We start from the raw sequence: 12,983 nt of genomic DNA on the forward strand, positions 1-12,983 counted from the left end.
TATAAAGGCTTCAACATACAGTACTTGCATGCATCAGCCTTGGTCACCTAATGGTGGGTCTCCATGCTGCTTAATCTCTGGCAGCCTCCCTCTTCAGTCCCTTATCCCTGAGGTCACACATCATGAACACATCCCAGGTCTTTTTGAGTCTGCTTCTCGCAACCCTACCCCCGATGTTCACATTTCTCACCCTAATACAACATTTAACCCATGAGGTTGAACTTACACAATTTTTTACTCAAAATCAGACAAAAAATAACCTCCAAGAGTTTCTAAAAACTTCACAGGATACCCTACACTGTATTAAAACAGTGAACTGCACTCCATCTGATAAGTTTGTGAGCAACTCTAGCTAGAGCAAAAAATTCAACAACCTGTTATGGCTATACTGTTTTTTCTAAATATAAGTTTCTGTTTTGTTAATGCTTTTACTGTTATAATTTTTGTGGTTATTCTGAAATACATGTGCTGGTACTGTACAGTACGTGTTGAAGTCATGAAAATTTATGATGCCAGCCTAACATTCTGACATTTCTAGATTAATGGAGTTGATGGAAAAAGACAAGGAAAAGCCATTCTGAATTACAGATTACCCGACAAAGACATTTCACTGCTTGCCAGATTGTTCAGGACATACTTAAATTATCAGTTGAATACTAGTATACTATATATATATATATATATATATATATATATATACTCCAAACCCACAGGTAATATCAGAGATAATGACTGCTTTATCATTGTAACTATGACAAGAATATTAACTCTTCCTGTCTTATGCATTACAGTGAAACTAACTTTGTGACCAAATCTACAATGCCATTCCATGTAACAGTGATAAAACAATCCTGTCAAATTTACGGCAGCCCGTTATTGAACTATCCATCGTACAGTGCAGTACTGCCCCACAGGGAGTGTAGGTGCCTGGGGCTGGGCTACTTGGTCTAGATATTTAGGGTAGGAGGGAACAGGTGTTTGCCCGTGCAGCATTACATGAGCATTAAACTCCATCCACCCCTCAGTAACAGACCCTCATGGATTACATCTGGCAGGAGTGTTATAATTCACATCACCACGTATTTGAAAAGTGTGTAAGGGCAACGGCACAAATGCACGACATCAATACACAGCATGATGGCCCACCTTTGATATCCCTGTGTGCATCTGCGAGCTATCCCATTATGGAGAAAGCAGTCAAGTGCTACGGGGGTGAAGTTTCAGCCAAAATAATATATAAATCTTATTCATGATTTCTTGAAGAAGTCAAGGTCAACTTACAGTATTTGACAGTACAATGCACATGCCATAATTAATTAAACTTAGTATAATTGTGCTGGACTGTTTGCTTACAAACACTCTCACTCTAAGCTTGCCTAACAGTAACAACCTACCAACTTAGAAACTACTGGACCTAGCTATCTACAAGCTTGCTCTCTATCTTAACTGCCTAACTGTCAATCAGTTCAGTAAGTCCTCATCACATGTTCTTTTAATTAGTTTTTTGTTATTATGCCCATAATTAGATGATGAATGAATGAGTGAAATTAAAAAAAAAAAAGGCCATAATCAGTTACAAAATAATTGCCTGATAAGGTCCAGAGTTACATACAAAACTGCTTTTCCACTTTCCTCTGATTTTGAGTATCGGCCGTACAAGCAGAGCAGCAATCTTTCAAAACACCTCCCTGACTGCCTGTACACTGCTTAAATGCTAATGGCAGGATGTGGTTCACTGAAGTGTGAGCCTTGCTGGTGTACCATCAACTTCCATTTTAGAGCCATGGAATAAATGATACTCTCGCTTCACATGTGCAAACAGCAGGTCCGTCACTAAGAAGATCTGTGGGAGAGAAGTTTATCATGTAATATAGGGCAGTTGACAAAGTAGAGTCTGCCCAAGTTACTGGAATCCTAAATTAGCTTCCTAATATGATCAGGTTGGTACAGTAAGTAGACTAAAGGTGGTGAAAGCTGGATGGATGACAACCGGATGCAAGAGAACAGGATTATGAAGACAATTTGTTTGTTTGTGGCCATCCCTTCAGGGATTATGGGATCTGGCTATAAATATATAGTTAGATAAAGCAGACAGAGAGACAGACTGATAGAGAGAATGGTACAAAGAGAAGGTGCAAGCAAAATTAGGATATCAAACAGGTGACTACTGAGCTAAATATAAGCAAAATACAATGCTGTGTTGACATGAATATGTTACAACTAAGTACTGCAGTTACTACATAGTTATTATTTAAAAAAAAGCAAATAATAATAATAATAATAATAATAATTAGTTCTTTCAAAACAGATATGAAATGTGAGTGAATGGTTCTATTCAGTGCAGTGAAATAATTACTAAAGGCAGGTGCAATTACTCACAACACAGTACAAACTTTCTTTATCCAGATTTTTACCACCTCAGTCAAGGGAAGTCTCATTCATTTCATTCTTGCTACTTTTGCAATTTAAAATGAAGAAGAAAAAACAATCTGGTAGTAAGGTACCAAGAACAAAATATGAAATGCATCCACAGCCTGACATCTTACATACATTATACTTTCCATGGTGGGAATTCTGATATTCAACTCTGGGGAGAAAAGATAACTGAAAAATGTGAAGTGCTTCAAGTGACTTGAGTCGACAGTGCTCCAGTGCCCTGATGCAGTTTTAGGAAGGAGAGAGAAATGCATAAGGGAAGTGGAAAGTAAACTGGCTTGAGAAAAGTGGTTAGTGCTATGAACACCCTGATATGCAACTGGTCAGTAACAGATGTACACTGCAAGGGGGCTGCATGAAAGTGTGTCAATACCCACGCTAAACTATGGTTTTGGTTCTGGTACGGCAAGAGTTTGAAGAGACAGTAAAACGACAGTAAAACCGGTGGAAATGGGACTGTTATGGAATATAAAAAGGTTGCACAGATAGGATAACAAACACAGAGACTCCAGAGAAAAGTGGAGTGAGGCAGAATACAATATTCATCAAAACATATTAGAATGGATATAATGAGGTCTATTCATAAAAACATATTACATTGAATTTACTGTACCTGGTATGGGCTCACAGAGAAATTACACAGGAACAGGGTGGTGAAAAAGATACGAGTGAGTGAGTCTGTGAGAGGAAGAAGACATGAAAAACCAAGATGTGACTGAAGTATAAGTAGTAATAAGTGCAAGCCCAGGCTCATCTGGATGTGGACCTGATGGGCTGTAGGCTAAAGCTGCCCTCCTCCTGCAGTCCACCATTCTCTTTTCAGGGGGATAGTGAAGGACTTGAGGGTGTATAACCAAGCAGCAGAGCCAAGTGGTTATATTGGTGCTACTACATGAAGGTGTCCCTCTCCAACATAAAGTGAATGTGTATGAAAGCATGGTATAGAAAATGAGGAAGCAAAGGAAATGATGGACAGAAACTGACAGATATTGTATGCATGGATATACAAATAACATGAGTGTGGCATTTTCTTAACCTGATAGTGAAGAGTTAGAAAGTGAATGATTTTATATGGTATGCTTTTGTGAGGGAAACATATAGTATACTTGCACAGTGGAGACGAGAATTATAAAGAATGAAACGATAAGAGAAAGAAGGTACTGTACAGTCATTTCACTGGGGACGTGCTTTAACTGTCTCTTCTATCGTGTTTCCTGATCTTCTATCTAAAGTATCTATCTTCAGCCAGATGCCATAATCCTGTAATGGTGACTGTTTGAGTTAGTTGTTTTATGGGGGGGCACTAAACCTCTGCCAACACGCTTGCTGACACGTAGGAACACAGATGGGTTGGTTATTCAGTTACCACCCAGCGTTGTAAATGGTTTCCTGGCTTATGGGAAACCATTAAGCTTATCACTTAACATAAAGCCACCTTAAAAAAAAAAAAAAAAAAAAAAAAAAAAATGACAGGAAAGATGGGATAAATAGGAAGAGAGGAGGAAAGACACTGAAAAAAAATGATAAAGGTGAATGAAGAAGTAGGCAACACTACATCAGGGGAATGTATGATGGGTCACCAGCACCTACCACCAGATCTTACCCACTAAATATACCTGTACTAGTGTAAAATGGGGCAATGTTGATAAAACCACACAGCATACCTGTGCAGTATTGAAGGCCAAAGTGACAGCAAAGTAGAAGTTGGCATTGGCTGATCCATTGAAGATCCACAGGTTGTACATGATGGGACCCAACACTGACGTGGCCACAAACATGCAGCCTACGATGAACGTCTGACGCATGACTGAAAAAAATAATAATAATAATAATAATACAAAAATAAACAAATAAATAAATCCCAACTGTTGTAGATCTCAACAGGTATTACAGAAAACTACACATAGCCAGCTAAAGTAGGGGCAATTCAAAATCTAAAAACCAAGAGCTTACAGGATTAAAAGTTTTGTATCTAACCTTTAAACAAAACAGTGAAAAGATATGATAAAAGTGACACAGCCATCAACAGCAGTTTAAAATGAGAAACAGTCCGGACCCTCGTGGAGACCCCATACAGCACCCTACCGACACCTAACTAGCCAACAGCAAACACAGACAGACAATCTTAGAAATATTCAACGCAAAGTGTGCAAACTTCTCTCCTTTCTTCACTCGATGAATAACGTCCATACGCTGCTGATAACTGAGAGGAGCCTTCTTGGACCCCAGCTGGGTTGAACATCGCCTTGGGGGGTTAGGGCCATCCATAACAGGGGCCAGGGAGAGGTAATCTTGACAAAAAAAAAAAAAAAAAAAAAAAAAAAAAAAGGCCAGGTAGCACTCACAACACACAGGGGAACACATGTAGTTGGGGGTTGGCGGGACAGGAGGTAAAAAGAAATAAATAAATAAAAAAATTGGAGCTGTAGTGTGCACACTTGCCACCAGGGCCAGGCTGTGATTGGCTGCTGGGTCCAGGTTGTCTGCGATTTGCTAGCAGCCGCGGAATACATCATGGGTGCCCGGATATTATAAATCTCCTCGGAAATGAGCCACTTTGGCCTAGGGACCACATTTTTCAAGTTTTTCCACGGAATAAAAAAATAGGGACTGGTTGAGCAAAGTACCACAGGTTACAAATCCACGGCCTACAGATATGTGAATTAGGTGATCTGCCTGTATATATTACACTCACAGGGGTAAAGATGCTTCCATACAGGAAGCAGTGAAATATATAATCCAACATCCCCTAGTGCTGGGTAGCTCCTGAAGACAGCAGTAAATGCCAGCAGAGCAGCTGCCAGCAGCATGGGGTCCCTCCGCAGCCGTACACTCAACGGAAGAACATAAACAAATGCGTTGAGCTGGAAAGTGGCCAGGAAGAAGAGGCGGAAGTGTTCAAACATCTCAGTGAAGAAATACCAGAAAAGTCCGATGTTTGGTGTTAGATCAGGCGCAGCAAGTCTGGTGAGAAAATGAAACAAAGGGAATTGAGGAGACATTAACACTTCAGGTTCTTGTGACATTCTCAGTTCAATAAATATGCTAGTATTAGCTCTGAAAGCATACTAGAACTGTCCTGACCATGACAAGGCTAAAAATATAAAGGTTACACTGCAAAAGAGCTTGCAAGGTTAATGGAAGGGTAATTATAACACAAGGGGTGGGGGACTGTTCTCAAGATACCTCTTCTATACAAGATATTATTATAAAATGACGGCATGACAGGTCATATCTAATGACAATTATCTTACAGTAAAGGTAATCTAGTACTGAGTTGCAAGGTGGTCAGGAAGAAGAGGTGGAAGAGTTCTAATATATTACCACAGAAGTTTTGTTTTAAATCATGGAAGCCAAGTCTGATTAGAATGAAATGAGATAAAGGTATGTGAGAAGACTGTTGTCAACAGAAAGGATAAAACTGCAAAATAATTGCTTACAAGTTAAAAGGCATTCCTCAAACAAATTTAGGCCACATCTACACCAAATGCTTGCTGTAATAGGAAGGTGTTCTGCATCACTGTAGACTATGGAAATTCTTGCCCGTGCATCCAGTGAGGCCACACGTATGGGTTACAGTGATGCAAAATTCCTGTCAACACTCACACCATCAAGCATTTGGTGTGGATGTTGCCTGACTCAGCATAAAGGAGCTGCCAAGAAGTGAAGAGGTTAATGGAGAGTGTCCTGTTTACAAGTCAGTACAAAACTAAATAAAGTAAAATAATAAATCAAATACGATCACCTGGAGATAACCAGAATAAAGTACAAATGATATCCTCTGGCTCAAGGAGCTAATATTACTGTAATGAAAATGACTCAAAGTCTCTGGAGGTAACTGGTTATTTTATAAGGTAAAATTCTGCCAGGTAAGCAGGATATCTCATACCCTTCATTGGAAGATTATGCTGGTTATTAAAATATTAAAAAAACATTAAAACAAACAGTAAGACTCAAACTACAGTTGATTATTTTCATATGATGGATCTGCTTCACTCCCACTACTTATATATTCAGTTGTGGCTAAGTGAAATTTGAAAAGCCTTAGTTATATAGTACGAATGACAGCCTCTCTGGTTACTAGTGAAACTGATCCTCTACTCTGACTACACTTGGTCATCAACTGAGCTGAGAGATCTTTGTTAGGTTAGAACAAATACATTATAGTCCCCTTTCAATTACCCAAGGCCAAGTCAGCACCTACATGAAGCCATACGTTGCCTCCATAAACTCCCAGCCGCCCGCAATCTCAGCCGATACAAGGAGTAGCCCCGTTAGTGATACTGCAAATGCAATGACTGGCTTGATAAGGGCAGCCACGGTGAAGCCTCTCTGTGTGAAGTGTAGGATACCAGGCACCAAGAGGCATACTGGGTAGAATGACTGGTATGTAGATAGTGCCACTAAACATCCAAACAGAACTGGGTAGCCTGAAAGAAGAAAATGGATGAATTTGGTTCAATGTCTTTGTACCTAAGAAGGGTCAAAAAGGTAAAACATTTTGCTAAGCCCAAACAGAACTGGCTAAAAACTCCACAGGTGAAACTGCAAATGCACGTATATATTGGACTGATGAGGGGAGACAAGATGGAGCCCCTCCGTGTGGTGTAGTATACCAGGCACCAACAGGCATACTAGGTAGTAAAGCTGCTATGTTATGCAACCAAACACTCAAAAAAATCACTTGATATCCTGAAAAAAGATGGACAAATGAGATATCATCCAAGACTAAGCAGACATACTGACTAAATTTCAATGTTTATACAAACCTACAATAACGTTTGGTTTAAAAACAGTAGACAGTAAACATTACAGACATACACTGCAAATATCAACATCTGCTTTCAACCAATTGACTCGAAGCCACACCACTACCATTACCGAAAACACAACAGGTCCAAACCAGCTAAATTCACCCTACACATCACATCAACAATGTCTTTGATACCCAGCTCATCCCTCTGCTGCTCATTCTCAATCAACTGCAGCTCTGTCATTCAAGGAAGTGCTAAAAACCCATCTGCCTATCCTCATTTCTGTACACCCCAAATTACACGTCTTCCTCCCTCACTGCCCAAGTTTAACTAGCAAAATGTATTACACTTCTCACACAAGTAATTTAAAATTTTCCTTTACTTTACACTCCCCACCAGCCTGTCTTACAGCTTAATATAAAGCATTATACTTCCCACAAATGCAACATACAACACCAGTATTTTCTTTACCCTTCACTCCCCAACATACAGCATTATATTTCTTGTACCATACAGTATTATATTTCTTATTCATGAAGCACATAATTTTTCCTTACTCTACTCCCCACCAGGAGGCCTTACCTGCAACCATAGCCACAAGAGCTGCTGCCAGGACCATGTTGGCAAATGTTGTGGTGGTGGTGGCAACACAGGAGGCCACAGTGTAGGGGCAGAACAAGTAAGCTAGCTCCACTGCCACCACAGCAGACCGCAGTGAACTGGCTGTCAAAAGCAGTGGCACTGAGTCTGTGGCGTACCGAGTCACATCCCTCTTCTGGGTCTCCAGCTACGTGTAACACCATTGAAATCAGTCAGCAAACCCTCATTTGGCTGGGATGAAAAAATGGCTTTATTCAGGTAATAATGAGTCACACAAGACTGAGTGTTAATTCAGGGTAGAGGATGAACTGTTATACATTCTCCACTGCAACCAGCCAGTCATAAAGAGGAACAGCATTGAGCCACCAGCATACCAACTCACATCCTTCCTTTCTGTCTCTGGTTGTGAGTGGTACAGTGTTGCTGAAATCATTAAAAACAACAGCCAGTTCTCTATCAGCTAACCCTCTGAGAGCCCAGGAAAACCTGGGAATTTTTTAACCATTGTGAACATCATCCAAGATCAACTTCCTCTCTCATTAAGTGCAGCTGGTGGTAGCGATAGTTGTAGTAGTATTACCAGTTGCAACCCCAGGCTCATCTAGACAGGAGCTCAATGGACTGCAGGCTGAAGGTGCTGTTTTCCTACAGTCAACTATCTATCCTTTGAAGGATGGGGAGGAAACTGAGGATCCTTGTATAACCAGGCAGTCCCACTGCCCGGTCATATCTGTGCCACCATATGAAGGCATCCCCTTGCACCGACAAAAAGGATGGAAAATGCTATCCTGGCCAACCCCTACATTTTCCTGGATAACACTACAGCAAAACTTTGTTGTCAGAAAGGGATGCCATCACACACTGGTTCTAATATAATCAGGCTGCTCCTTTGCCTGGTTATACACATGTCCCTCAGACTCCTCCCTGTCCACCAAAGACGGATGGTGGATTGCTGAACAAGGGCAACTTTGGTCTGCAGTCTACCGGGTTCTTGTTCAGATAAGCATGGGTACTGCTACAACTACTGCTGCTGCTACTACTATTATAACTAATTAAAAATATTCATTAAGTTAGGCCTTCTCAATTGTGGATGCCTCATTTATAAAGCATGTAAGCCACTTGAACTTTCTTGAACTTAAATTGTATTTAAGACTGTTTGTTTATATTTTTATCTTAACTTATACACCAACCACCTACCGCAAAAGTGAACTAGTAAAAAAAAAAAAAAAGTTAAAAAGTAACTGTGATGGTGATTTGTTTAGTGTATAAAACTGCAACACCATGCTCATCTAAAAATATGTCTGGTGGACTGCAGGCTGATGCTACCCTTCTCCTACAGTCCATCATCTTTTGGGGGATATGGAAGAAACTAAGGGATGTTTGTATAACCAGGCAATGGAGCTGCACAGTTGTACAGTACCAGTGCCACCACATGAATGTCTCTCTCTCTCCAGCACTTCTGGCCAAGATTTTTTGATAGATACAGTCCTTGATAATCAACCTACCAGCTGTCGACTGTACACTCCTGCTGCTACTGTAAGCAGGAAGGCTGTCAGGAGATCACACGCCACAAACACCACAGGAATGTATGCCTTCCATGACCTGTGAAAATAATCAGATTGTATTTCTGTCACAGAAAAAAATGTGTTAGTAAATGTGTGGACCACTACACTAGGCAAGCTGTTAATTAGTTTTCCTCATACTGTGTTTTCTCATTCCTTGTCTTATGAACCCTGCTTCACATCATCCTTACATGGCAAAAAGATATCAAGATAACATTGATTAAAAAAAAAAGTACCAACAATGAATGTAGTAATATGGAAAACTCAGGCTCTGTTTACTATGTGAAAAATCAGAGCTACATCAAAAGCATGTGATGAAATTTATGCAGTTTATGTGAAAGTTTTATTTATTTATTTCTCTCTCTCTCTCCATCTACAGCGACACCTTAACCCCTGAAGGATGGGCCACACACAAATCGCCGTCATATCATTCTGTCTACCATCAGGCTGTCTGGTCTCCAACTAACATCATCCTTCACTCATGCCTCTCCACTCCATCCTTGGTAAAATTATTGGTACCATTTCTCAAACTAAAGAACGGTCTTGTGCTTAAGTGAAGTTATCTAGATCTTGGCATTTTCTTCTTCTTTTTCTTTCAATATATATATTGTAATCCCTTTAAGACCTGGACACCCAAGTCCTAGACACCCAAAGTCCCAGACAATTTGGGCTTGGGTCCTTGGACACACACACACACACACAAACGGTATGTACTCACTCCTACTTTAAACTTGTTGTGTGGTATCGAACGGCTGTGTTTTGGTACGCAGTTCCTCTGACCTCCACAAGAGTGCCCCTGCATCCTCCCCAGTTCCTGCCTACCTACTGTTGTGACTGTACGCTTGTCACCATGGCTGCCCACGTGCTCGCTTTTGTGGCGGACAGTGAATAAACTGCAATACTCTGCCACCAGACCACATGGGAATTTACAGAAATTAGAATTCAGAGTGCAGAGGATTAAGTGCATTGTGCAACACTGGTGTGTTCCAACTGGTGTGGTGCAAGTAAGAACAGAATGTGCAGTGTTAAATAATTATAATTCACAGTGCAAAGGATTAAGTGCAGTGCAACACTGGATTACTGTAAATGTTTCAAGTGCAACTTCACCACTGTCAGAGCCATAGAGTTAATCTTCTGTCTACCACCTTATGCTTTCTATACAGGCCTTAAGAACACCATTACACTTTATTAACACTTATATACAAGCTTAATCACAGCTGTAAGCACTAGTGTATACAAAATTAATCACTATCAGAGTCACTGCCAAAAATCTGTGCAGGTAACTCTGAGGGCACACTGCTTAGGAGGCTGCATGTTGGTGGTGGCAGACGCTAGACTGAGGCGGGAAGCGGATGATGATCCTTCACAGGCTAAAACACGATGAACCTAGTGCGTCATGCTGAGACTGGGCTTCCGTTAGATGACATTTTACGATATAAGGGAATTTCTCTCAGGATTTTTGTGACAATTTTTTTTTTATTTAAATTATTTTCATCAATGAATATCATATGCCATGCAGACTTGAGTGTAATCCCAACTAAAAGGGTTCCAGCTTATGGAGTTTTTACTGTAAAAGTACCTGGTATAAGTAAGGAAGAAATAAATCACTGGGACGAAGGGGTCACAAGCAACAGGTTTGAACAATATTCTTGAAGTGTGTATAAGAATCTGAAGCTGTACCATACACCATCATTACATGCTGCCTTTCTGAACATCCATTTTGCTTTGAAGTGCACAGTAATTGCAGAAAAATTACCTTTTAAAATTCCATTATTACCTATTACGTAATTTGATTTGCCAGCTTCAATTGGTTTTAATTACTAATAATATGGTAAAAGATGTGATACTCTGAAGCACAATCCCAACACAGCCAGAGACGGAAAATGAAAGACTGACTAGAAGGTATGTGAGGCTGAGAGGAAAGGGGAAGGACGCCAAGGATAAGGTGGAGAGGTATGAGTGAGGGGGTGGGTGAACTGCAGAGGGCTGCATAGCCTAATGATGAAGAACAGGGGGACATGGAGGAGCTTTGTTTGTGATCACCCCTTCCAGGTTTAAGGTGCCTCACTATAGACAGATAAATAGACAGAGAGATGGACAGACATAGATTACTGTACAGAAACCACTCACCTAATAAGGAAGCCACTGAAGAATAGACAGAGGGGAGTCTCATGGAACACTCCACCACTGTACACTGGGATACCCTGAGAATGCAGAAACACTCCTTCCTCCACTGAAAACGAGACCAGTGATCTTAGTAATCATATACACTTATACTTAAAACACTGCTTCCTTCACTGCAAACAACACAGTGGTCTGAGTTATTTATATAATCATACTTAAAACACTAATTCCTTCAGTGAAAATAACACTACTGATCTGAGTTTACTTATACAATAACAGAGTACTTAAATCATCTTTCCTCCACTGAAAACAACACAACTGATCTGAGTTAACTTATACAGCAACACTTAAAATACTCTTTCCTGCACTAAAAACAACAGAGCATGATTTATAGGTATCTATATAAATGTCCCTTTGATAAGTTTCCATATGGTCAATTATCCTACATGTGCTAGGTTTCTCTTAAAAATGCACGCACACACACACACACAATCAATCAATGAGTATATAACCTACAGGGAGGCATCAGCAAGAGGACACTGCAAAAAAAACTGCATAAAGAAAGGTGACCATGACGTAAGGAAATTCAGTTTCCCAAACAGAGCAACTGATCAGTGGAATGCACTACCGTACTGAATGAAACAGGGTGTGGCAAAACTATTCATTAATTTAAGGATATGATAAAAATGGTTTAATGTGAGGGACAGTACGAGCCTGACTTATTCCTGTAAAGAGATAATTAGGTAAAAACATACACAGCTTTACCTCTCTTCCAAGAGTTGAGTGGTGTTGAGAGCTCCACACGCCTGGCTATGTGGTCAGCAGAGGAGGTGGACATAAGCCACAGCCTCACCACCCCCGCCATCACATATACCATACACTTTCCAAGCATGATGTGATACTAGTCTGGGGATTTAAAACACAGTGAATGCATGTCCCATTTTGCTTTTTAAAAATATAATCATCATGAAAATAATACCTATTAATATTCCACTGCCACCTATGAATCTGATGTGCCAGGTTCCCATAGTCAATCTGATGCTATGTTAAGAATAAGAAGCAGTACACTGACAAAAGGATGTAATTCAACTATTTGTGTGTGTAAGGACTGATTTACATGTCATCCAAGCCTTCAGAATCCTGGCCCTGTCTCACAAGCAAACCATCTGCACATTTATTCATATTTATTAACTTTTAGATGTGCTTCACGTACACCTGCAGAAATACTGGCACGATGAATGTGGTTAGGTTAGGATGGGTTGTGACACCTTTGCCAGATTATGGTACTATTATAAGTTAGGTCAGGTTCTATATGGTTCTTTTCTATATAAAACAGCTGATACTTAACCTGATCGAACTTAACCTAACCCAGACGGGCGTGTTAATCCCGATAAACTTAGCCAGATACAGTGATATTACCGGCAATCTTACATCCCCACTCGACACGCGGTGATAAACACAACGAAAGCTACCTTAATTCAGTACTTCAAAACTACAAGAAATGTCT

At 40.3% G+C, this 12,983-nt stretch overlaps 1 protein-coding gene across 1 annotated transcript in view; it reads right to left on the minus strand.

The window, feature by feature from the left end:
- Positions 1 to 1,541: 1,541 nt before the first annotated feature.
- PIG-U (phosphatidylinositol glycan anchor biosynthesis class U) overlaps positions 1,542 to 12,983 on the minus strand; it is a 91,387-nt gene continuing 79,945 nt past the window's right edge. The window contains exons 2-9 of the mRNA XM_080286814.1: positions 12,242 to 12,382; positions 11,483 to 11,585; positions 9,296 to 9,392; positions 7,773 to 7,977; positions 6,641 to 6,866; positions 5,132 to 5,400; positions 4,101 to 4,243; positions 1,542 to 1,843 (exon numbers count right to left, since the gene is read on the minus strand). Coding sequence (XP_080142940.1) covers positions 1,733 to 1,843; positions 4,101 to 4,243; positions 5,132 to 5,400; positions 6,641 to 6,866; positions 7,773 to 7,977; positions 9,296 to 9,392; positions 11,483 to 11,585; positions 12,242 to 12,368 — 1,281 coding nt within the window. The 5' untranslated portion in view covers positions 12,369 to 12,382 and the 3' untranslated portion in view covers positions 1,542 to 1,732. The remainder of the gene's footprint in view (positions 1,844 to 4,100; positions 4,244 to 5,131; positions 5,401 to 6,640; positions 6,867 to 7,772; positions 7,978 to 9,295; positions 9,393 to 11,482; positions 11,586 to 12,241; positions 12,383 to 12,983) is intronic.

The sequence above is a fragment of the Coenobita brevimanus genome, chromosome 114 (assembly GCF_032717465.1).
Source record: "Coenobita brevimanus isolate Jiangsu-jjx chromosome 114, ASM3271746v2, whole genome shotgun sequence".
Classification (NCBI taxonomy): Eukaryota; Metazoa; Arthropoda; class Malacostraca; order Decapoda; family Coenobitidae; genus Coenobita; species Coenobita brevimanus.